The following is a 26,204-nucleotide window of genomic DNA, read 5'->3' as shown; positions in this document are numbered from 1 at the left end:
ACTCCCAAGGAACAATGAGAGAAAGCAATACCCATTGTGCCTGGTGGCTTCAGTATTACCAGAGGGCAGGAATGAAGGGGTCCATAATAGGGAGAGGGGACTGAAGGAGTTACCAGCAAGGATGCAACTCGTATTTGAAAACTTGGGAGCCAGGGAGCATCAAGCAGGTTACTCCTGACATAAACTTACTGGTATATTTATTTGAGTCATTTCTATAACAACCATTCGTACAAATGCATCCACAGGTAGTTCATCATAAGAATTAACACAAATAAATAAACATCCTGCAACACACACACTCAAAACCAAAGCACTTTCCATTAGCTAGACTGGTGACTGAGAGCGGATGCCGAGACCACATCACACCGGTGTTGAAAGACCTACATTGGCTCCCAGTATGTTTCTAAGCACAGTTCAAAGTGTTGGTGCTGACCTTTAAAGCCCTAAACGGCCTCGGTCCAGTATACCTGAAGGAGCATCTCCATCCCCATCGTTCTGCCCGGACACTGAGGTCCAGCTCCGAGGGCCTTCTGGTGGTTCCCTCACTGCAAGAAGTGAAGCTACAGGAAACCAGGCAGAGGGCCTTCCTGGTGGCGGTGCCCACCCTGTGGAACGCCCTCCCATCAGATGTTAAAGAAATACTATCTTACTTTTAGAAGACATCTGAAGGCAGCCCTGTTTAGGGAAGTTTTTAATGACTGATGTTTTAATGTACTTTCAGTCTTTTGCTGGAAGCCGCCCAGAGTGGCTGATGGGCGGGGTATAATTACGTATTATTATTATTATTAATAATAATTAGTAGTAGTAGTAGTATTACATCCTGTTGTCTTTGTCCATGGAGTTTTCTTGGCAGGGATACTGGAGTGGCTTGCCGGTTCCTGCTCCAGGTGGATCACATTTGGTCAAACTCTCCACTATGACTTGTCCCTCTTGGGTGGTCCTGCACGGCATAGGTCATAGCTTCTCTGAGTTATTCAAGCCCCTTCGCCATGGCAAGTCAGTGATCCACAAAGTCCTTGAGAGTCCCATGGACTGCAAGAAGATCAAACCGATCCATTCTGGAGGAAATCAGCCCTGAGTGCTCACTGGAAGGACAGATCCTGAAGCTGAGGCTCCAATACTTTGGAGGGCACAAGGAGCAGGGGGTGACAGAGGACGAGATGGTTGGACAGTGTTCTTGAAGCTTACCAGCATGAGTCTGACCAAACTGTGGGAGGCAGTGGAAGACAGGAGTGCCTGGCGTGCTCTGGTCCATGGGGTCACGAAGAGTCAGACACGACTAAACGACTCAACAACAACAACAAGTATTACGTCCTTCAGCTTGTTCTGAAGTGATGTACAGCTAAGTAAAAGCTACACCACCCGCTTGGTATGACTGGAATCTTGAATCCATTGGCTTTAGATTGCTTACATTCGCCTCTACCTGAGATGAACCCCATGAGGCCTATTACTTGATATGACTGGTGATGACATTTAATTTTTTAAAGACTATATCCTGCTAATACTAACTAGCATCCCAATTCTAGGTAAGAAACAGCTGACAAGAAATACAGGCACAGTAATAGCCAGCCCTTGCCACATATGACATTAGCTACGGAACTTTTTCTTTTCTTTTCCAAAAAAGTAAATAAAAATGTTATAGGCCTCTGGAGACAAATAAGGAAAGCTGTTCAGAGTGGAAAGTCTGGTTGAGAGACCTACAGGGAAGTATTTGACTTTTCATTGCCTCGAGAACATCTATGCTCTGGAGAAAACCTAGTAAAACAAACATAAACCTGGCTCAAATAATTCATTTGCTTCAGTAATTGCAAATATGCGACTGACAGAAAGTCATTCTGACCTGATTCTGATTACACTTTTATGCTAGGCTAGTTTAAACGTAATTAGTAGCTCTCTACCTAAGTTAATTATCCCAATTATTTGCTGAATTAAATGCTAAGTACAGAAGAGACTTGAGAAGCTTCTGCTGTTGGGGAAATGGATCAGGCTTTGTGGTTCTCTTGCTTTTAAGAGTAAACAGCAGTCTCACATCTCTATGCCCTGCAAACCTCCCCTAGCCCTCAGAGAATGGTCCAGCCAGGGATCTTTAATTAGAAGGTCTCAGGTAGCAGAATTAGAAAACCTCTGGCTCCAACCCACAAAGCCAATTAGGAGTCAAACTAAATGTTACTCAGTTCTATAATTGGAACTGCTCCCCATGTTTGTTTTCTTTCTTAAAAAGTAGCCCTAGGAGAAAGCGGGGTACAGGGAAAGAGATCCCATTTATGGCACCATCTATGGGGAAATTGTGGGACGTGGGTGGCGCTGTGGGTTTAACCACAGAGCCTAGGACTTGCCGATCAGAAGGTCGGCGGTTCGAATCCCTGCGACAGGGTGAGCTCCCGTTGCTTGGTCCCTGCTCCTGCCAACCTAGCAGTTCGAAAGCACATCAAAGTGCAAGTAGATAAATAGGTACCGCTCCAGCGGGAAGGTAAACGGCGTTTCCATGTGCTGTTCTGGTTCACCAGAAGCAGCTTAGTCATGCTGGCCACATGACCCGGAAGCTGTACGCCGGCTCCCTCAGCCAATAAAGCGAGATGAGTGCTGCAACCCCAGAGTCAGTCATGACTGGACCTAATGGTCAGGGGTCCCTTTACATTCACCTTATGGGGAAATTATGCCCTTGGTCCCACTTTTCATAAACACCAGTTTGTATATTTGTGCTTCTTTAATTTTTGTATCCTGCAGAACTCCCCGCCACCATAACTCAGCATTTTGCAATGTTACCCATTTCTGCTGCCTCCCATTCCCTCAGAATGCTTTAAAACCTCCTGACAGGCAGGTATGATTGTCACCAGCACTGCAGAACAGAACACACCATTAACTAAGGGCTTGTCCACATTTGATCAATATTTGGCTGTTAATCCACTTTCCAACATTCAAATTAGTTTGTACTGGTCCACATTCATAGACATGTAAATTTGTATATGAGGAGCTACTTCAGCCTTTCCCATTCATACCAACAGACGTTCCCTTTCGTGTGTATCCCTGCTTTCTAATCTGTTGGTTCTGTTATGACATGGGTCGGCAAACTAAGGTCTGCAGGCCGGATCAGGCCCAATTGCCCAATTGCCTTCTACGGGACCGCCTCTCCTGGTATGCCCCATGGAGGACCTTAAGGTCCACAAATGACATTTTGGAGGTCCCAAATCGCAAGGTGGTTAGATTGGTCTCAACTAGGGCCAGGGCCTTTTCAGCACTGGCCCCGACTTGGTGGAACGCTCTGTCACAAGAGACTAGGGCCCTGCAGGACTTGAAATCTTTCCGCAGGACCTGCAAGACAGAGCTGTTCTGCCTGGCCTTTGGCTTGGACTCAGTCTGATCCTTATGTTGCCCTCCCCTTATGGTCTTGATCTATGGGCTACTTTTAAAATGAGGCTGCATATTAAATTGCATTTTAACCTGTATTTAAAATTGGTTACCCCCTTCTTTCCCCCCTATTATGTTTTTACTGTGATTTTATTGGTGTTAGCCGCCCTGAGCCAGGCTCTGGCCAGGGAGGGCGGGGTATAAATAAAATTTATTTATTTATTTATTTAAATCCGGCCTGCGGACAGTCCAGAAATTGCCGCGTGGATCGAAAGCTGCACATTCTTTCCCTCTCCCTCTCACACACGGGGGCAGCGGTGGCGCCTCCTCCCTCCCTCCTCCTGGTTTCTCCCTGCCCTGCCTAGAGGAGGAAGGGGACTGGGCTTTGTTGGTGACAGCCCCTCTCCAGAGCCTTTTGCACGCTGCTCATCATCCCCCCCCCCGCCGCGAGGCCCTGCTGTTCGCAAGACATAGGAGCCGCAGTTGGCTAAGCGCCCCTCTCGAGTGGCCGCCATTCAAAGCAGCCCCTTTCCGGAGCCCTTTTGCGTGGCTCGCTCATTGTCCCTCATTCATCCCCCCCCAAAAAAATATAGTCCAGCCTCCCCCAAGGTCTGAGGGACAATGGACCGGCCCCCTGCTGAAAAAGTTGGAGGACCCCTGTGTTATGATGATTAAGTATCGACAGGGCATGTGTGCAGAGAGCTGTGCAATATCCAGTGTATTTTTTTTTTCTTTCGATCCCTCAGATTTGTGCAAAACCATGAAAGTGCACAAGCAAACCACATTAAGCATTTCTTGTTTGTGCAGGTTTTTGGTTTTGTGCAAATCTGAAGGATCAATGAGAAAATAAAAAAAGTTAAGGAGAGTGCCAGAAATGGTTTAGGAGCACAGTTGGAAAAGAAATGAAAGCTGTGAGGAAGTAGAGGGAGCAGAAAGGGGGGCGGCAGAAAGTGACAGTTGAGCCACCCATTCCCAAACTCGGGAATAACTCATCTGCAACCCCAAGTGGGAGTGATTTAGAGGCTGATTTCCCCTAATTAATCATATTATCCCTGTACAGTGGTACCTCGGGTTAAGTACTTAATTCATTCCAGAGGTCCGTTCTTAATCTGAAACTGTTCTTAACCTGAAGCACTACTTTAGCTAATGGGGCCTCCTGCTGCTGCCGCGCTGCCGGAGCACAATTTCTGTTCTCATCCTGAAGCAAAGTTCTTAACCTGAAGCACTATTTCTGGATTAGCGGAGTCTGTAACATGAAGCGTCTGTAACCTGAAGCATCTGTAACCTGAAGTGTATGTAACCCGAGGTAACCACTGTATTGGTAAACTGAATTTATGGGGGCTGGAAAGGAAGCATCAATATTGGTACTGTTTGAGGGGTATCTCATGTGGATTACACAAATGGGAATGCAAACAGCTGCAAACACACATTAAACTCTGGTGTGGACAAGCCCTGCAACTGTTTCTTAAAGGGATATTTTGCACATAAAGGGAAACATGATATTTACATCGGAGTCTAACATGTACTTGACATTTCTTAAGGGTTCAAGAGATGATGACACAAACCTCAAAAACTCTTTTACCTCTTGCTAAGTTCCTTAAGTCTCCATCCCACCCAAATTCACTCACAAGCTCTGGCTTACCTTGAGGAATTTTGGACATTTCACTGCTTTCCCTTGATAAATGTTTTTTTAAAAATAAAAAAATAAAAATTTTAAAAATCAGAAGTCTTGCAATTTCTTGCAAAGAAATTCTGAAATTTGCCTATGGAATTTGGTCATTCTTGAGATTTGCCACTATATGTCTGAACTGCCACTATATGTCTGAACTGCCTAGGTCATGGTGCTTATTTTGGAAATTTCCTGCTTAAATTAATATTATGCTGAGATAGATAATGTAAGTGAGGGAGGGACAAAATGTGGGATTTGACCATTAGCTTATTACATAAGAACCAGTTAGCTTATTGAATGAGAACCATACAAAAATTAAAGAGGTGGAATAGTTTCAAAGCTAGCTGCCATCTCTTTGCTGAATACTGCAAAGATAATTTATTCAAATATTCAGTTTTATACCTCCGTATATAAAAATTGTGATGGAAATTAGGATATGAAATTGCATGTATTTAAATGATGAAAATGAATTTAATTTTATGAAAGAGGTAATAGAAATGAGATAGGAATTTGGTCATTAGCCAAAGACGTGGATAGTTTACTTTTAAATATTGTGCTTCTTATCAGCATGACTATGAAAAGAGGGTTATGATTATCATACAAGTTGCTGCCAAAAAGCAGCATCTGTATCTATGGAAACCCAGGTTCTTCTAAGCCATTATTGATGTGAATGCATCACTAAAGGCATTCTGGGAGCATTGTGCAGATATAAAACTGATCATTTGAACTAGTGCTAAATATGGAATGCTCAAATCTTCTTCATTCAGAGATTATTTGTCCTTTATATTAAAAAGCAAAACAAAATAGAAAGTGCTTTTTTTCCTACTGAAAACTGATTTATCCCATTCAAAGTGTAAGTTTTGCTTTCCTAAGCATGGTTTTTTAGAACACAAAATCTTGATAATGAAAATGACAGTCTGCACAGTCTGCACTGCAATATTTGCATGAAAGCTTATATTCTCCATTTCAACATCTTGCATGATTTTATCTTCATTTCTCTCCCCCCCCCCCAACCCCCAGGCTGGCTTTCACATCTTTTTCTTTTGCCAGAATAGAACATCTTAGGCAGATTGTCTCCATGTCATTTAGCTGAAGCCCGTTGGGATTAGGATATCATTGATATTTGGAAACTTGCTACTGTGTTATTCACATTGTTATTATGTTGGTGGGCAATAGTGACACACCGTGGTGTAATTCTATTTATTTAGAAGGGAGAAAAATAAGTTTTCTCATCACACTTCTCAATTAAAACAGGAAAATGTAAGCCATTTCTGATGGGAGTCAAGAGAAAAATGCTATCCTAGCAAATGATCCACACGGTCGACCTTTCTCTCCATCGACATACCGTATTTAGAGTGCATTTTACTTTGTGCAAAAATACTGAAAAATAATGGAAAGGAGTACAGTGGTACCTTGGGTTACATACGCTTCAGGTTACATATGCTTCAGGTTACAGACTCTGCTAACCCAGAAATAGTGCTTCAGGTTAAGAACTTTGCTTCAGGATGAGAACAGAAATCGTGCTCCGGCAGCGCGGCAGCAGCAAGAGGCCCCATTAGCTAAAGTGGTGCTTCAGGTTAAGTACAGACCTCCGGAATGAATTAAGTACTTAACCCGAGGTACCACTGTATACCCACTCTATTGTCTTTTCAAAAATGTCCAAGTTGTAATGTAGAAGCCAGCAAAGGCTGATTGCCTAGTTCAGAAACGAACAGGGTCACTATTCATGACTGGTTGTTATGTTGCCAGTCCAGAACAGCCAGCTAATAGGAATCACACATATATGATCAGTAGTGGTACTTTTATTCGGAGACCTGAGATTATTAGAAATAAGAAATCTGGATTCAGGATTGGATTAACAGACATACAAGTTGATTTTATAGTTCCTTATTTGCATACAACCAAAAGCAGAGTCTTTTTCTCGAGAACGTAAGAACTCAACTAGTGATAAAACGTCTGGCAGACAAAATGGGAAGAGGCGAAGCTTTCCAAATTGTATTTCCATACTGGAAAAAGGCTTAACCTTTTGAACTTCTGTCTGCTACAATGAAAGCAGGGAACAGCCAGGCTGGCTAATGTAAGAGAAATCGCTTAAAAAGGTACCTACACATTTTGCTTCATAACTTTCTTTCTAAGAAACCTAAAGACTTCCTTTGGGTTTTTTAAAATGAAAGCTCCATGTCTGAGGTCCCTAGTACATCAGTCCCTGCCTCTCTGCGACCCTGACCAGATGGTTTGGCACATGACTTTGATCTTCATTCGTGATAGGTAAAGGTAAAGGGATCCCTGACCATTAGGTCCAGTCGTGACCGACTCTGAGGTTGCAGCGCTCATCTCGCTTTATTGGCCAAGGGAGCCGGCGTACAGCTCCCGGGTCAAGTGGCCAGCATGACTAAGCCGCTTCTGGAGAACCAGAGCAGCGCACAGAAATGCCGTTTACCTTTCCACCGGAGCAGTACCCATTTATCTACTTGCACTTTGACGTGCTTTCGAACTGCTAGTACCCATTTATCTAGGCAAGCCCTAGGCTCTGTGGTTTAACCCACAGCGCCACCCGCGTCCCTTTTTATTCGTGATGGAACAGTTTAAAAGGAGGTTTGTCAGTGACCAGGCTAGATCTGTCCAAACCAGCAGGGCATACTATTTCCCTTTAAACTGGGATGCAAATTTTTGCAAAACATACATAAGAGAATGAAGAGTAAAGCAAACCAACTTTGTATTATACAATTTTTCCAACTTATCTAAGAATGGGTGCTGCTCCAAATTCTCTGCTGATTTTCTTCCAGGTGGAAAAATCAAAATTGGAAACAGAATTGTTAGATCCAAAAACTAAGAATTTGTCAAGAATGTATAACTTGCTGTTGAAATGGAACACTCAGGATGAAACGGTGAAATCAGCTATGATTAAATGGGCACAAGATGTTGGACATAACATAATGATGGCTGACTGGGAACAGTTATGGACCACAGGTATGAAATTTACGGCATGTAATGCCCTAAGAGAAAATTTAATGAAAATGATTTACAGGTGGTAAATGACACCAGTAAAGCTTGAAAAAATCTATCATTTGCCCGATAATAAATGTTCGAAATGTAATGAGACTGAAGGTACATTCTTTCACCTTTGGTGGACGTGCCCAAGGATTAAGACATTCTGGGAGATGATATATAATGAAATGAAAAAGGTATTTAAATATACATTCCTTAAGAAACCAGAGGCCTTTCTCCTGGGCATGGTCGGCCAATTGGTGTTAAAGAAGGATAGAACTTTTTTTATGTATGCAACAACAGCAGCAAGAATACTCATAGCGAAATATTGGAAGACACAAGATTTACCCACCAGGGAAGAATGGCAGATGAAGTTGATGGACTACATGGAATTGGCGGAAATGACTGGCAGAATCCGAGACTGGGGGAAGAGTTGGTGGAAGAAGACTGGAAAAAGTTTAAAGACTATTTACAGAAATATTGTAAAATTAATGAATGTTAGAAAAATGTTGGAATGAAGTTATATGGCTTTAGTAGAAATGCTATAAGGAATTAAGTATAAATAGATTAATAGAGCTTTAAAAGGAAAAATATGGTTAGAATGTGTTAAGACAATTATAGGATAGAAAACAGAGGAAGATGGAAAGGAATTGCTGAAACAATTCACAGAAGTGGAATACAAAAAGGGAGGTGTGAGGAGGTCGAGGAAATAAGGGAAAGAAAGATAAGATGTTGAAATTGGATTGTGTTTTAAATGGTTTTTGTTTTGTTTTGTTTTGTTTGTTTCTTTTATTTTGTATTGTATTGTATTTTTTTTCCTTTTTGGTTTCTTGTAGTGTTGTGTTTAATTTGTTGGAAAACTAATAAATATTTTTTTTTTAAAAAAAAACAAATTCTCTGCTGATTTTCCCCACGGCTGCTTCCTTTCATGCACTACTCAAATAATGCTTTGGTCCTTACTATCATTATCCAAGGGATAGGAAGGGTGGACAGCGGTTGAGCCTCTCCCTGTCAGACTTCCACCTAAGGAACTTTCCCCAAACTTTTTTCTTCTAAAGGGCCTCTGTGACTGAAAGCAGCCCTCTGTTTACTATTTATTTAAAACCTTTATGCACCTCCCTTCATTATCAAATCCCAAGGCTTTACAATATACATTAAAACAACAAATTAGAATAACAAACACAGCAACCCACAGAAGAAGAGAACAAACGAACAGATAACAGTATCACTAAAAGCTAGGTATTAAGATCTGCAAATGCCTGGCTAATTTAAGTGCTTTTGCCTGGCTGGAGTGCATTCTTGAGCCATGATAATGCCTCTTTGCCTGGATGGAGCTGTGTGTGTGTTAGGAAGCCTTTGATTTTTGCATGGTTGGTATGTAGGCTACTGTATGCTCCATATACATGTTCTGCCTGCAGTGCTGCCCAACTTTAGCATGACGTCCCTAGAAGGTTGTGCAAGAGAGAATGTGCCACTTGGGACAGGTAACAACAACAACAACAACAACAACATAATAATAATTCAATATTTATACCCTGCCCATCTGGCTGGGTCTCCCCAGCCAACCTTTCCAACAAAGTATTAAAATACAGCGGTCTGTTAAACATTAAAAGCTTCCCTAAACAGGCTGCCTTTTAAAAGTCTGGTAGTTGTTCTTCTGTTTGACATCTGATGGGAGGGCGTTCCACAGGGCGGGCACCACCACCGAGAAGGCCCTCTGCCTGGTTCCCTGTAACTTGGCTTCTCGCAGTGAGGGAACCGCCAGAATGCCCTTGGCGCTGGACCTCAGTGTCCGGGCAGAACGATGTGGGTGGAGACGCTCCTTCAGGTATAAGGATCCTCTGGCATAAGGCTCCTGGACAATCTGGATGCCATCAGCAAACCCAGCCACCTCACTCCTTTATGAATAAGTGAAAAAGCACCTTTCTGCATGCAGATCCTTGGAGGACCCCACTTCCTAAACCCTGAAGGCATCCTTTTTTCACCGTGGACCAGTTTCCTGTGCATCTGTAGCTTTAGGAACATAAAGGGACCCCTGACCGTCGTGACCGACTCTGGGGTTGCGGCGCTCATCTCGCTTTATTGGCCGAGGGAGCCGGCGTACAGCTTCCGGGTCATGTGGCCAGCATGACTAAGCCGCTTCTGGCGAACCAGAGCAGCGCACAGAAACACTGTTTACCTTCCCGCCAGAGCGGTACCGATTTATCTACTTGCACTTTGACGTGCTTTCGAACTGCTAGGTTGGCAGGAGCAGGGACCGAGGAACGGGAGCTCACCCCGTCGCGGGGATTCAAACCGTCGACCTTCTGATCGGCAAGTCCTAGGCTCTGTGGTTTAACCCACAGCGCCACCTGCGCCCCCTTTAGGAACATAGGGAGCTCCCTTTACAGCAGGTTAGATGAGTAGTCTGGGTAGCCCAAGATTATCCACTCTCACTGGCAGGATCTCCCAGGCTTGGGGGGCGGGGTTACACCTTTCTCATCACCTGCTCCTGAGGCCTGTTGAAAAGCGAGATGCCAGAGACTGACCCACTGAACTGTGGTCCCTCCGCCTGCTTAGGTTTCCATAAGTCAGCACCAGGCAATGATGACTGCACCGATTCAGCAAATAGGCCAAGAGGTTGTTTGCAATTTTAAATGCAGCCTCATTTTATAAGTAGCTGATAAGACCATAAGGGGAGGGAAACATAAGGTCAGACTGAGTCCAAACCAAAGGCCAGGCCGAACAGCTCTGTCTTGCAGGCCCTGCGGAGAGATATCAAGGGCACAAGCAGAAGGGGACGACAGAGGACGAGATGGTTGGATAGTGTTCTCGAAGGTGCCAGCATGAGTTTACCAAACTGTGGGAGGCAGTGGACGACAGGAGTGCCTGGCATGCTCTGGTCCATGGGGTCACGAAGAGTCAGACACGACTAAACGACTAAACAACAACAACAAATGTGACTATATTTGGGGAAATGGTGCTCTATGTGTATGAGTGTAAGGACACCGTGGTCCAAGTAAAGAGCTTCTTCTCTAAACTCTCCATGGATGATTTTCCTAACAGAAAGAGGAAAACACATCTTCTTTCCTAGCAAATAATGACTTTAGTGACACTCTAGCCTTCCCAGCAGTGATACTGCAGTGCGGAGAGGGGACTTAGTTATAGGTTTCTATAAAAGCTTTTTCATCCCCTAATGATATGTAATGTGTGCAACGGTTTCTGCCAGCTGTCCGCATGAAGGCCACTGCTTGTGTAGATTTCAGTCTTATACAGCCGACTGCAGTTTAGGTTAAAAATGGCTGCACCTAAAAGTTTACTGTGTTTTAAATTACCCTTAATCATAGTAATAATGAAAGCTCTTTTGGTCAATTTACATTTTAGTGCCTGGATTTAGAGCTTTAAAATAAATATTTGTTTAAGTGGAAAGGTTTACTTTGACTGATTCCTATAATAAATTCTAAACTATGTCACTCCTATTCATGCTCACGGATTATTTTGTTAACTACAATTTTACATCAAGCGATATTTCAGGGAATACGAACACACAAAGCTTCCTTACTACATTGAGTCAGACTATAGGTCTACTTATCTAGCTTGGTTTTGTCTTTCTCTGACTGGCAGCCCCTTTTCAAAGTCTCCTATCAGCATCGTTATATATCATAAACGCCATTCATTCATTCATGAATTTGCTCTGCATTCGTTCATTTTTATTTTGCAACATTTATACCACTTAATCCAAAATATCAGACTTATATATTTCCCATCACTGGACTGGAAACTATGTTAGAAAATTAGAGACAGGTTACAAGCAGGCACCTTCAGCTGAGTGAATAGTTTTCTTCTATAAACGCATTCATGAATGTAAGCTCTATTTTTCCTTCACAAAACTGCCCATTGTACCACTTCCGAGTCCTCCCTCTCATCCTCCTTGGGGTTTTATGTGGGGTAGTGATCCAGAATGACACTTGATGTACTCCTTTCAGACATTGGAAAGGTGGCTGTTATGTACTGAGTTGAATAGGATCCAAACTGCAGCAGTCTGATTGGTCCTAGAACAATAGGATCCAAATTGCAGCAGTCTGATTGGTCCTAGAACAATAGGATTCAGACTGCAGCAGTCTGATTGGTCCTAGAACAATGCAGCAGTATGATTGCTTGGCAGGAACCACCCAATCATGCTCCAGATATAAGTGAATCCACAACCTGATTGGCTTACAGTAGAATTCCAGAATTAGCCAATCATGTGCAGCCCATTGTGTAAATAATGTATATAAAGCAGATACTTTGAGGGGACTTTCATTCATTCCTCCTCACCACTAAGAGCTGAATAAAGAGCATGAAATCACTTTGCGACTCTGAGTATATTTCAGTGGCAATGTGCTGAGAGCAATTATGAAGAAATAGCATTCATAAAGAACAGCCGATACTTGCTCTCTGCTGGATAGGAGTTCTTTATTTCCCAAGTCTAGGCTACGCAGCAGTGAAGTGTATGGTCACAAACATCTGCAGTTATGCATGGACTCATAATAATCTGTACTGATTATACTATGTTGTAAATAACTGGGATTTGATGTGAATGTTCTGTGGGGATCATTTTATTTTATTGCACTGTTGTTGTTTCTACTGGAAGCCACCGCCACAGAATCACTTGGCAGGTTGTGTGGACTATTTTTTTTAAAACAAATAACACACAATATTTTGTGTGCCTTGCAGTACTATTATTGCTTGCCATTTTTGTAGCGTATTTCAGACATGCAAAGTACTTCACACACATTATTTCAGTAGCAATCCCGCGAGGTGGGATGTACTATTACCTTCCAAATTACAAGTGGCAATTTGAAACTGAGGAGGAGGTGCTTTTTTCCTAAGACCACCTAGTGAGCTCATGCCTAAGTTGCAATTTTAACAACCAGCTTACACTTTTCAAAACCACGCCACACAAGTTTCCTGTTATAATCCGCTTCTCCCACATTTGATCCCCCAAAAGAGACACTCGTTTTTTAACAGAACCCCAAAAATCAGCAGAGCAAATGGGGTACTGCCCCCAAAATTCCAGCCTGTGCTCTGCCAGCCCCCAGCTGCCTCTCTTCTTACTTAGAGGGGAAGGATGATAATAATAATAATAATAATAATAATAATAATAATAATAATAATAATAATACTAATAATATCTTATTTATACAGTGGTACCTCTGGATGCGAACAGGATCCATTCCGGAGCCCCATTCGCATCCTGAATGGAACGTAAGATGCGACTGGGCGTCTGCGTGTGCCGAGTTTTGCCGCTTCTGCACATGCGCGTGATGTCATTTTGAGCGTCTGCGCATGCACGAGCGGCGAAACCCGGAAGCAACGTGCTCCGTTACTTCCGGGTCACCGCGGAGCATAACTTGAAAATGCTCAACCTGAAGCACATTTAACCCGAGGTATGACTGTACCCCGCCCATCTGCCTGGGCTTCCCCAGCCACTCTGGGCAGCTACCAAAAAAATATTAAAATACAGTGGTACCTCGGGTTAAGTACTTAATTCGTTCCGGAGGCCCGTACTTAACCTGAAACTGTTCTTAACCTGAAGCACTACTTTAGCTAATGGGGCCTCCTGCTGCTGCCGCGCCGCCAGAGCCCAATTTCTGTTCTTATCCTGAAGCAAAGTTCTTAACCTGAAGCACTATTTCTGGGTTAGCGGAGTGTGTAACCTGAAGCGTATGTAACCTGAAGCGTATGTAACCTGAGGTACCACTGTACAGGAATGCATTAAACATTAAAAGCTTCCCCAAACAGGGATGGCACTGCCTGACAGAATTTCCCCAAGGTGTGTTGCCTTTGCAGATCTCGTCAGGGAAGAGGATGAGGACAAAATTAAAATGAATCCCCAGGAGCCAGCAGGGTGCAAAACTTAGCTCAACTCTAACCAACTCAAACTGCAATTTTCCTTTGTTCCTTTTTCCCCTCAGACCTAGACAGCACTAGGGAGCGGGGAAGAGGAGGTTTGCTCCTATTCTGAACAGTCCAAGATGCTTCGCCTATTTCTGACCAACTGTTAAGCTGCCATTCTAGCGTTATTTTACCCTTCCCTGTCCAAACCCCCAAACCAGCAAACGTTTTCACCAGTCCACTGTGGGGGGCCGGACTATATATTTTTTTTTTTGGGGGGGGGGAGAATGAATTCCTATGCCCCACAAATAACCCAGAGATGCCTTTTAAATAAAAGCATACATTCTACTCATGTAAAAACACCAGGCAGACCCCACAAATAACCCAGAGATGCATTTTAAATAAAAGGACACATTCTACTCATGTAAAAACACCAGGCAGACCCCACAAATAACCCAGAGATGCCTTTTAAATAAAAGCATACATTCTACTCATGTAAAAACACCAGGCAGACCCCACAAATAACCCAGAGATGCATTTTAAATAAAAGGACACATTCTACTCATGTAAAAACATGCTGATTCCTGGGGCATCCGCAAGCCGGATTTAGAAGGCAATTGGGCCGGATCCGGCCCCTGGGCCTTAGTTTGCCTACCCATGCCCCAAACCCACAATAATATTCCAGTTGAGCGTTATAACCTGTGATCGATGGTGAGCAGATGGGAAAGCTGCAGTTTTTTCTATTCCACCTGCAAAATAGGAACAATAACAACTTATTATTATTATTATTATTATTATCATGATCATGTGTGAATTGTTGTTATTACTAATTCCATTTGTATACCACCCTTTATCAAAAGCTCCCAGGGCGGTATACTACATTAAAAATACATTACAGAACATCAGTGATAAAAAACATAGTAAAAAGCTGACAAACAGCCTAATAATAAAATAGTTGTCATAATAATAGTCGCTTCCCCCACACTTTTACAGCCCATAGATCATTTAATAGCCATAGGCCTGGGTAAAGAGGAATGTTTTTGCCTGGCGCCTAAAGCCATGTTATGATGGAGTCAGGCGAGCCTCTCTGGGGAGAGCGTTTCCCCATTGGGGAGCCACCACAGAAAAGGCCCTGCTCTCTTGCTGCCACTCTCCAAACCTCTCTGGGGTGGGGGGGACATAGAAAAGGGCCTCCAAGGACAAGTTCAGGGTCCGGGTCGGTCAGTTTAGAGAGAGGCGGCTCTTAAGGCATTGGGGTCCTGAGCCACATAAGGCTTTATAGGTCGACACTGGCCCTTTGAATTAGACCTGGAAACTAATCCCCAGCCAGAATGAAACCGGAAAAGAAAGAAAAGCTACTTCTTGCTTTGAATTCGTAATTTTAAAACAGCAAATCTTAACTGATGACCTGGATAGACCTTTGAGGACACTGGCTTTCAAACACAGGAACAGAAATAGGTGTGTGTGTATATATGTGTGTGATGTTCTACTATGTTACTATGGAAACCAAGCCTGATGAAGAATGGTTGAAGGAGCTGGGTATGTTTAGCCCGGAAAGAGGAGTCTGAGAGGAGATAGGATGGCCATCTTCAAATATCTGAAGGGATGTCACACGGAAGAGGGAGCAATGTTGTCTTCTCCTGGTCTGTAGGGCAGGACTCAAACCCATGGCTTCAAGTTACAAGGAAGGAGATTCCAACTAAACATCAGGAAGGGAAAGAGATGTTTGACAGTGGAAAGGTCTCCCTCAAGAGGTGGTGGCCTCTCCTTCCTTGGAGGCTTTTAAGATGAGTTTGTTTGGCCACCAGCCAGGGATGCTTGAGCTGAGATTCCTGCACTGTGGGGGGTTGGACTAGATGACCCTCAGGGGTCCCTTCCAACTCTAAGATTCTATTTCTTTTTTCCATATAGGTTTTTATTTGGTTTTACAATTAAAGTTTGCATTCAAATATGAATTAACATCACAAACAAGGGATTCCTCGAATCCTTGGACTTCCCTCTTCTCCATTTTTATTTTTATTTTTAAAAACCCTCCATTATATCCTTAGCTCTTGTTACATTACAAGAGTTGTTACAATCCTGCTAATGTTTTTTAGTTGTTTACAGTTTACAGTAAATATTTGTTATTTATTCTTCCTTAAAAGTATCCTCTCTTCTCTGAGGCGATTCTTCCCGCCCCTCCCCCTCCTCCGAGCGGCCTTCGAGCCACCTTGTGTCTAATGCGCATGCTCCCCCGGCTGCGAGCATGCTCGGAACCAGCATCGAAGCCGACGTGCCCTTACCTTGCCCTGATTTGTCGACGGCCGCGCGGCGGGGCGGGGAGAGAGAGAGAGGGGGGCGCTACTGCGGCTGCGCCGATCCGGCTAGTCGCCACGCTGCGAAGTTGCTGCTGCTGCTGCTGCTTGACAGGTGAGCCGCGCCTTGGAACGTTGGCGGCCGCGGGGTTCTAACCGCCGCAGGTCACTGACCCCAGGGTTCTAACCGCGGGGTAATAACCGCGGTGCACTAATTGCATGGTTCTAAACTGCGGGGTGCCGATTTCGGAGTTCTGTCTGTGGGTTCTAGCCACGGGGTAATCCTTGCAGGGTTCTAACCACGGAGCAAGGAGGGCAGCCTCGGAATAGGGAGAGGGGCAGGCCAGTCTCCAGACTTTCCTGGAACAGGGGCTGGTGCAGACCCGGCCATTGAGTGTTTTTCCCAAACTTGAGTCTCCAGCTGTTTCGGGACTCCCATCATCCCTGACCGCTAGAGATGATGGGAGTTCATACAGTATATTCGCCTAGCACATGGAAGCTTACAAAAGGGCAATACGAGTGGACTTTCCTACACCCTAAAGCACGGCAAAAAGACTTGATACTGATGAATTGGAAAAATAAAAACGCGGCAGCTCCTTTCTGCGATTGGATTGGAGACTTCTACAAACTTGCAACATATGAACAACTTGCATATAAACACAGACTTGCCATGGACAAATTCAATGATGTTGGAAATCCATTCTTACAAATACTGTAATAGGTTAAGATCTGGTAAAGTACAATAACTTTGCAAAGCGTAGTTTTGGGGTGTCCCCCCTTTACTTTCCCTTCTACACAGGTTCTGTTTCTCTTTCTCTTTTATTTATGTATAATTATGTACTTTTAAACTTTCAATAAAGATGTCTGAATTATTATTTTTTTAAAAAAACACCATAGGAAGGGTCCCAAAGGCCATTTAGTCCAACCCCTTCCAATGCAGGAAAAATGCAGGGAGACCCAAGTTTTGGAAAGCCTGATTTAGAGAGAGGGGCATGCACTTGGGAATACAGTGGCATGCCTTGGGGCCCTAGGGGGCCCCTGTTTCTCGAGCAAGTCCGTAGGGAACCCTGCATGTACAGATCATTGGAGCGAGAACTCTGAGTCAGCCATATGTTCAGAGTATGTACTTAGTCTTGAAGACGCTGCCCAGAGAACTATTTGTAAAGACTTTTACATAAATAAACTGTTTGTAAAGGCTTTTACATAAATAAACAAAGCATAACCAGGAACTAGGGACACGGGTGGCGCTGTGGGTTAAACCACAGAGCCTAGGACTTGCCGATCAAAAGGTTGGCAGTTTGAATCCCCGCGATGGGGTGAGCTCCCGTTGCTCGGTCCCTGCTCCTGCCAACCTAGCAGTTCGAAAGCACATCCATGTGCAAGTAGATAAATAGGTACCGCTCCGGCGGGAAGGTAAACGCCGTTTCTGTGCACTGCTCTGGTTTGCCAGAAGCGGCTTAGTCATGCTGGCCACATGACCTGGAAGCTGTACGCCGGCTCCCTCGGCCAATAAAGCGAGATGAGCGCCGCAACCCCAGAGTCGGTCACGACTGGACCTAATGGTCAGGGGTCCCTTTACCTTTACCTAACCAGGAACTGTATAACCGAGGATCCTATGATGACATAGTAATTGTAATTTATTATTTATACCCCAACCATCTGGCTGGGTTTCCCCAGCCACTCTGGGCGGCTTCCAACAAAAATTAAAAATACATTAAAATGTCACACATTAAAAACTTCCCTGAACAGGGCTGCCTTCAGACGTCTTCTAAATGTTAGGTAGTTGTTTATCTCTTTGACATCTGGCGGGAGGGCGTTCCACAGGGCAGGTGCCACCACCGAGAAGGCCCTCTGCCTGGTTCCCTGTAACCTCACTTCTCACAGGGAGGGAACTGCCAGAAGGCCCTCGGTGCTGGACTTCAGTGTCCGGGCAGAACGCTGGGGGTGGAGATGCTCCTTCAGGTATAGAGCAAGAATGAGGAACCTGTGCCCCCCCAGATGTTGCTGGACTACAGCTGCCATCTTCATGGTTAGCCAGGACTGACGGAAACATCTGGAGTCCTGCCACATCTGGAGGGCCACAGGTTTCCTAGCTCTGCCATAGAGTATCGTGGAGTAGCGCTCGCAAGTATTTGGGGACCATCAAAGACGTTCAAGGACCTAAATGCCTTTCAATTTTCTACGCGCAAAAGTGTAATGGAAACGTCTCGTTGACAACTGACTTTTGTCTGGGACAGATGCTGTACCTCAGGCCATTGCCTGGAGGGAAATGCAAGAGGTGCCAGATCAATAATGTGCTTACCTTTAGACTATAGAAGTGTGCAGCTTCTACCACTATAATGTCTAGATGAGTTACTCTTCCCATATGCTGACCAGTTTTCGTTACAGCATGTGGATCTCGTTAGAGTTCCCCGTTCAAGAGGCTTCTCATTAAGTTCTTTGTGGGGCTTTCGGGGTGCGTGGCCAGAGAACCTCATCGCAGCCAACTGGGAAGCAGGTCAGTTTGAGGTTCCTGGGAGCTCCCATTGGTGTACTGACACCTCGTTGCCAAATGTCGAGCCTTGACTTCAGCCGCGAGAATGATGTAAAGAGAATCGTCCATAAAATGGGCTGGGGAATAATCATGCTTCCAGTTGGATCCATGCATATAATCGTTGGATTATGGAGAAATTATAGAGATTATATGCGCTGGATTATGGAGAAAGCTAGAGAGTTCCAGAAAGACATCTATTTCTGCTTCATTGACTATGCAAAAGCCTTGGACTGTGTCGACCACAGCAAACTATGGCAAGTTCTTAAAGAAATGGGAGTGCCTGATCAGCTCATCTGTCTCCTGAGAAATCTCTACGTGGGACAAGAAGGTACAGTTAGAACTGGATATGGAAAAACTGATTGGTTCAAAACTGGGAAAGGAGTACGACAAGGCTGTATATTGTCTCCCTGCTTATTTAACTTATATGCATAATTCCTCATGCAAAAGACTGGGCTGGATGAATCCCAAACTGGAATTAAGATTGCCGGTAGAAATATCAACAACCTCAGATATGCAGATGACACAACCTTGATGGCAGAAAGTGAGGAGGAGTTAAAGAACCTTTTTATGAGGGTAAAAGAAGAGAGCACAAAATATGGTCTGAAGCTCAACATCAAAAAAACAAAGATCATGGCCACTGGGCCCATCACCTCCTGGCAAATAGAAGGGGAAGAAATGGAGGCAGTGAGAGATTTTACTTTCTTGGGCTCCATGATCACTGCAGATGGTGACAGCAGTCACGAAATTAAAAGACGCCTGCTTCTTGGGAGGAAAGCAATGACAAACCTAGACAACATCTGAAAAAGCAGAGACATCACCTTGCCAACAAAGGTCCGTATAGTTAAAGCTATGGTTTTCCCAGTAGTGATGTATGGAAGTGAGAGCTGGACCATAAAGAAGGCTGATTGCCAAAGAATTGATGCTTTTGAATTATGGTGCTGGAGGAGACTCTTGAGAGTCCCATGGACTGCAAGAAGATCAAACCTATCCATTCTGAGTGCTCACTGGAAGGACAGATCCTGAAGCTGAGGCTCCAAGGCTTTGGCCACCTCATGAGAAGAGAAGACTCCCTGGAAAAGACCCTGATGTTGGGAAAGATTGAGGGCACAAGGAGAAGGGGACGACAGAGGACGAGATGGTTGGACAGTGTTCTCGAAGCTACAAACATGAGTCTGACCAAACTGCGGGAGGCAGTGGAAGACAGGAGTGCCTGGCGTGCTCTGGTCCATGGGCTCACGAAGAGTCGGACACGACTAAACAACAACAAATAATCGTATTTGTGAGCAAATGCAAGAGGAGGGCAGGATCCTGATCTGGGGATCCTGGAAACAGAATGAGTATATGAAATGCATCCATCTAACAGTCATCTAAACAGAAAAGCTCCTTCAGAAGAAAGATGTACAAAACTGGCTTTCATTACCATTTGATTTTCTGATTATTTTGGCTGACATCAGATAATATGTATTGTGCATGTTTTGTTTTGTGTCGTTTTAAAAGAGAGAGAGAATAACAGGAGATTGATAAATTTATTGTCATTGTCCGTATGTACACAGTATACACAACAACGAAAATCAAACACCCACCCAAAGACCGGGTTCACATATACATTTGCACGTATCTCCGACACTCTCATCCTATTCAGACATAATCTATAAAACATAACATAGTCCAGAATATAGCATAACCTATTAAAGGCATAACATAACCTAAAACCTGTCTCATTCTTCCTACTCCCTGCTTGCTAAACCTTGCAACTGGCCTGAGATCATTATTTAGTGCAATCAGAGCTCTTGGATAGAAACTATTCAGAAGGCGTGTGGTTCGTGTTTTCATTGTCCTATATCTTCTGCCCGAAGGCAATAGTTCAAAGAAGTTGTGAGCAGGGTGGGTGGGATCTCTCAGAATATTATGTGACTTCTTCAAGATGCGAGACGTGAAGATCTCATCCAGGGTTGGTAGTCGGAGCCCAATAACATTCTGGGCAATTTTAATTGTTCTCTGTAAAGCTTTTTTATCCGTTTCAGAGCTGCTCCCATACCACGATAATATACTATAGGTTAAGACACTCTCGATGGTACTATGATAATAGGACAGAAGTAGGTGCTGGGATAGATTCAGTCCCCTGAGCATTCTCAGGAAATACAACCTCCCCTGCAAGTGTGTGATATTTCAAAGCAATGATGGGGAAGGTAAGGCACTAGAATGACTACAATCTGCTTAACAGTTGGACTTTGGATTCTTAGCCTTTGTTGATGTGCTTCGATTGTCTCTGTTTGCAGAAGCTGAATGGGTAGCAGGTGGAAGAAAGAGCCATGTCAGAAGAAATCAGAAAGAGACTTGATTTCCCTAACACCCTTATACAGTCACAGGTAAGAAACTGCATACTTTCCCCTTTTTGTTTTCCCCACCTGGACAATTTTAATGCCATCAGCAAACCCAGCCACCTCACTCCTTTATGAATAAGTGAAAAAGCACCTTTCTGCATGGAGATCCTTGGAGGACCCCACTTCCTAAACCCTGAAGGCATCCTTTTTTCAGTTGTTGATTCACTGTGGACCAGTTTCCTTTGCATCTGTAGCCTTAGGAACCCTTTACAGCAGGTTAGATGAGTAGTCTGGGTGGCCCAAGACTATCCACTCTCACTGGCAGGATCTCCCCGGCTTTGGGGGGGATGGGACTCCTGTCTCAGCACCTGCTCCTGAGACCTTTTGAAAAGGGAGATGCCAGAGACTGACCCACTGAACTGTGGTCCCTCTGCCAGCTTTGGTTTCCATTAGTCAGCACCAGGCAACGACGACTGCACCGATTCAGCAAATAGGCCAAGTGGTTGTTTGGGGCCTCCTTAATAATAATAATAAATTTTATTTATACCCTACCCTACCCTTCCCGGCCAGAGCCAGGCTCAGTGCGGCTATCACCAGTAAAATTACAGTAAAAACATAATAGGAAAAAACCACCTATATAAAATACAGGTCAAAATGCAGCCTCATTTTAAAAGTAGCCGATAAATCAAGACCATATGGGGAGGGAAACATAAGGGTCAGACGGAGTCCAAACCAAAGGCCAGGCGGAAAGATGTCAAGTCCCGTAGGGCCCTTGTCTCTTGTGACAGAGCGTTCCACCAAGTCGGGGCCAGTACTGAAAAGGCCCTAGCCCTAGTTGAGACCAATCTAATCACCTTGCAAGTTGGGACCTTCAAGGTGTTGTCATTTGTGGACCTTAAGGTCCTCTGTGGAGCATACCAGGAGAGGCGGTCTCGTAGGTACGTGGGTCCTAGGCCGCATAGGGCATTAAAGGTCAAAACCAGCACCTTAAACCTGACCCTGTACTCCACCGGGAGCCAGTGCAGTTGGTAAAGCTCTGGATGAATGTGATGCTGCAGCGAGGACCCCGTAAGGAGCCTCACCGCGGCATTCTGCACCCGCTGGAGTTTCTGGGTCAGCTTCAAGGGCAGCCCCACGTAGAGCGAGTTACAGTAATCAAGCCTGGTTTCTAGAAGCGCCTTGAAGCAGGTTGCAATGTGCAAAGTCGCAGAGGATGCTTGGTTGTGACCCTGTAAGACCACTAGCCACCCTGTCTGACTTTGCAAGGTTATCCTGGAGTCCAGTTCTTTGATTACCTGTTGCAGCCGTTTGGCACAGCAGGACGTCTCGAGTTGCCGCCGCAGGGCTCCGATAAGGAACATAAGACGGCAATTTGTGTTTCCTTCGTAGACGGTGGGCCATCTTGTCGCTGCTGTGCTGAAAGAAAATGTTTCGTCTAACAAGATAAGCCAGTCCACTAACCAGGTTTGTTTCGTTGCTTTCGCCTTCTCTTTCCCGCATCAGCCTGGCAGCTGACTTTATGGCATTACATGATTGAGAATCAATCCTGGAAATGTTAAATCTTTATGGCTGAATTCTTTGCAAGGTTTTGTGTGTGTGTTTTTAAATGAACTACTTAATAGTACGAGACTGCATAGCCATCATGACAGGCTGTCTGGAGAGATTGGGATCTGTGCACGCCATATAAATGCTGTGTAAGATTCGGCATGCTGATAAATTTTTCAGATACAGTCATACCTCGTGTTGCGTTTTGTTAGGTTTCTAAGGGGTTGCTCGAAAGCAAGCAGGCAAATACCTCCCTGCTCGGCTGTGAAGCCTTGCTTTTGATGCAAAATAAACTTTATCTGTCCCGTGGCTGACTCATTCACTGGCAGATTCCGTGAGTGGGCGGGGCTTAAACTTTTAAAGTAATTGCTTGACGCCCAATCTGCGCCTCCCCTCTCTGCGCGAAACCTTACAGCGCAAGGAGGGCGTGGGTAACGGTGGACCTCTCCCCTCCCTGCTTTGCCCAGGCAAGGTGTCCTGGCAACGCCTCGCCTCCTCCGAGCCCTGCAGCTCCTCTCCACTGGAGGCGTGGTTACTCTTCCCCCGCTGAGGAGGAGCTGCTTCCCACGATCTTTGGGGGCTCTTTGTAATCCATCCGGCTTTTCCTCTCTCCCTCCTGAACCAATGGCAGTTCCCTGGCACGTTTGCTTCAGGTTGAGCATTTTCAGGTTGCGTCCCATGGCGACCCGGAAGTACTGGAAAGGGTTACTTCCGGGTTTTGCTGCATGCGCAGATGCTCAAAATGACATCACGTGCATGCGCAGAATCGCGACCCGCGCACACGCAGATGCGCAGACGTGGGTTGCGTTCTGCTCATGTTGTGAACGGGGCTCCGGAACTGAAATACAATTACAGTGGTGCCTCGCAAGACGAAAAGAATCCGTTCTGTGATTCTCTTCGTCTAGCGGTTTTTTCGTCTTGCGAAGCAAGCCCATTGGCGGATTAGCGGATTAGCGCTATTAGCGGCTTTTAGCGGCTTTTAGCGGCTTTTAGCGGCTTTTAGCGGCTTTTAGTGGCTTATCTGCTGATTGGATCAGCTGATAAGCGGCTTAGCGGCTTAGAAAAGGGGGGGGGAGGAAAAAACCCCAGCAGGAACTCGCAAGACATTGTTGTCTTGCGAAGCAAGCCCATAGGAAATTCGTTTTGCGAAGCACCTCCAAAACGGAAAACTCTTTCGTCTAGCGAGTTTTCCGTCTTGCGAGGCATTCGCCTTGCGGGGCACCACCGTAATAAGAAGTATGCAACCAGTCCATTCAGAATGTAGGCACCCTATATATATAAATGAGCAAACTGCTGATACTTTAGGGAGCAGGCAAGCAGGCGGGGGCCATGACTTACATCCTAGGAGCCTACACAACACAAAACACTGTTGCTGTATGTAAGTTTTTATTTTATTTGCTTTTTATCTTGTATTTTGGAAATGTACATCCAGGTTTTTTTCCTTTAATTTTTTGGGGGGCCCCCAAGAGAGTGGGGCCCTAAGCTAGAGCTTGTTTAGCTTATATGTAAATCCGGCACTGGATGGGCGCCTGATGGGAGGGGTGACCTTGGTTAAAACCTTTTGCCACAACTTGAGGGAGTTCATAGAGCCAGCTGGTAAGTTGGCACCTCAAGCTGCAGCTGGAGAAGCTTCCCAAGGAACATCTGTCCTGTCCTTTTGTGAAGAGAAATAATATTTTCAGTGGTGTACCAATTTAAGGAAGCAGAAAGCGCTGGTAAGTCAGCAGTCTTGAAGGAGTGTTCTTGATTTCAGACCCCTGCCTTAAACTTGCTCTGGGAAAAGTGCTGCAGTGACAACGTGGTTGTCCGAACCTCGTGCTGTGAGGCTCTGGTGACGCTCGTCTCCCAGGATCACGCAGAACTCGGTTATGTTCTCAACGGAGCTCTCAACCTGATTCCTTCTGCCAGGTAATTTGCGGGTTGTTTGCATCATCCATGCCGTGCCCCTCTTATGCTTTAAAAAATAATTTAAAAAATGTTTCGATCATCTTTATTCAGCACATCTGTTCCAGCTTAGCTGCCTTGTACAGTGGTGCCTCGCAAGACGAAATTAATCCGTTCCGCGAGTCTCTTTGTCTAGCGGTTTTTTCGTCTTGCGAAGCAACCCTATTAGCGGATTAGCGCTATTAGCGGTTTAGCGGCTATTAAAGGCTTAGCGGCTATTAAAGGCTTAGTGGCTTAGCGGCTAAAAGGCTATTAGCGGCTTAGCGGCTTAGAAAAAGGGGGGAGGGGAAAAAATCGCAAGACTTGCAAGACTTTTTCGTTTTGCGAAGCAAGCCCATAGGGAAATTCGTCTTGCGAAGCGCATAGAAGAACGGAAAACCCTTTCGTCTAGCGGGTTTTTCGTCTTGCGAGGCATTCGTCTTGCGGGGCACCACTGTACCCAAGTTTGCACCATATTCATCACATGGTAATATGTGCTTCTCATAGGTATAGCCAGGATTTATGTGGAGTTTAGAGGGATCCTAAGAGTCATCTAGTCATCTAGTCTACCCCCTGCAATGCAGGAATCTCAGCTCAAGCATCCATGACAGATGGCCATCCAACCTCTGCTTGAAAACTTCCAAGGAAGGAGAAACTACAACTTCCCAAGTCTTTTGTTCTGAACGGGCTTTTTACTTAGGCTTTGAAATTCTAGAATTTGTACAGTTTAAGCTCTGGGACTCCTTGGAGTGACACTTCCAAGTTTTTCGCAACAATATAGAATATTGTGTGCTTTTCTTTTCTTTTTTAAAATCTGAAGACCAAGTTTTTGGCTGTATAGAGAATACTGTTTGTTGCTCATCTCTGTGCTGTTCAGTTATCATACTTGTATTTCTGCCCTTCCTTCAAGAACCTTAGTAGACTATGTAAGCTGCTACTTATTGGTCAGCCTAGAGAACTTTACTGCTGTCAATAGAAAAGGTGTTTTGTTTTTGTCCTTGACATGTCAATAATAATAATAATAGACATGCTAATAATAATAATAATAATAATAATAATAATAATAATAATAATAATAATAATAATACTTTATTATTTCTACCCCGCCCATCTGGCTGGGTTTCCCCAACTACTCTGGGCGGCTTCCAACCGAATATTAAAAACAATACAGAGCTCAAGATTGCATGCCTGTTTTTGGCACAGGCTCCCTGCTCTGGTGTCCCCACCACCCCCAAATATTTATTATTTCTTTATTTCCAATGTTCATGTACTACTGAATGACGAAAGTCCTCTGTGGGACTTTTAAAGTCCTGTTGCACAAATGGAAATCCTTGTGCCTACAGGATGAGGGAATTGGATACCGCCCGTCGTGGAAAAAGTCTCTCCACCCTCCTCCAGCCCCATGCTTTGCACAACAGTGTTGATATGAACTTGCACTGATTTTGCTTTTGATAGGAACATCCACGGTTTGGTAAAAATCCTTGTCAAACTGCTGCAGAGGCAGGCCTTGAAGATGAGCAAAAGCGAAGAGGAGCCGTTGGGGGAGTTCTATGCAATCAGGTATGTTTTATAAATGGTTCGATTTCTGAGTGCTAATTTGAATATAACAAGGACTCGTCTGGCACCTAACAGACAGGCAAATTTATTATTACAGTGGCCCCTTGGTTCTCAAACACCTTGGTACTCAAACAACTTGGAACCCAAACACTGCAAACCAGGAAGTA

The 26,204-nt window shown here is 44.6% G+C and overlaps 2 protein-coding genes across 4 annotated transcripts in view; one reads left to right on the top strand and one right to left on the bottom strand.

Moving 5' to 3' along the window:
• The window catches only part of MLLT3 (MLLT3 super elongation complex subunit), a 144,734-nt gene extending 129,422 nt beyond the window's left edge, over positions 1 to 15,312 (bottom strand). The window contains exons 1-2 of one of the 2 annotated variants that reach the window (XM_083483392.1): positions 15,280 to 15,312; positions 14,561 to 14,610 (exon numbers count right to left, since the gene is read on the bottom strand). The gene's annotated coding sequence lies outside the window, so the exon portion shown is untranslated. The other variant, XM_083483393.1, reaches the window with a different exon arrangement.
• An 873-nt stretch (positions 15,313 to 16,185) lies between these two features.
• FOCAD (focadhesin) overlaps positions 16,186 to 26,204 on the top strand; it is a 127,314-nt gene continuing 117,295 nt past the window's right edge. The window contains exons 1-5 of one of the 2 annotated variants that reach the window (XR_014520909.1): positions 16,186 to 16,270; positions 20,968 to 21,057; positions 22,402 to 22,476; positions 24,311 to 24,465; positions 25,936 to 26,040. Coding sequence is in view for 1 of the 2 variants with exons in the window: in XM_083483273.1 (XP_083339399.1) it covers positions 21,001 to 21,057; positions 22,402 to 22,476; positions 24,311 to 24,465; positions 25,936 to 26,040 (392 nt within the window). In the remaining variant the exon portion in view is untranslated. The remainder of the gene's footprint in view (positions 16,271 to 20,967; positions 21,058 to 22,401; positions 22,477 to 24,310; positions 24,466 to 25,935; positions 26,041 to 26,204) is intronic. The other variant, XM_083483273.1, reaches the window with a different exon arrangement.

The sequence above is a fragment of the Podarcis liolepis genome (genome assembly GCF_965112155.1).
Source record: "Podarcis liolepis genome assembly, chromosome: 17".
NCBI lineage: Eukaryota > Metazoa > Chordata > Lepidosauria > Squamata > Lacertidae > Podarcis > Podarcis liolepis.
The sequence above is the reverse complement of the archived record's forward strand: the minus strand, read 5'-3'. Positions and strand labels throughout refer to the sequence as shown.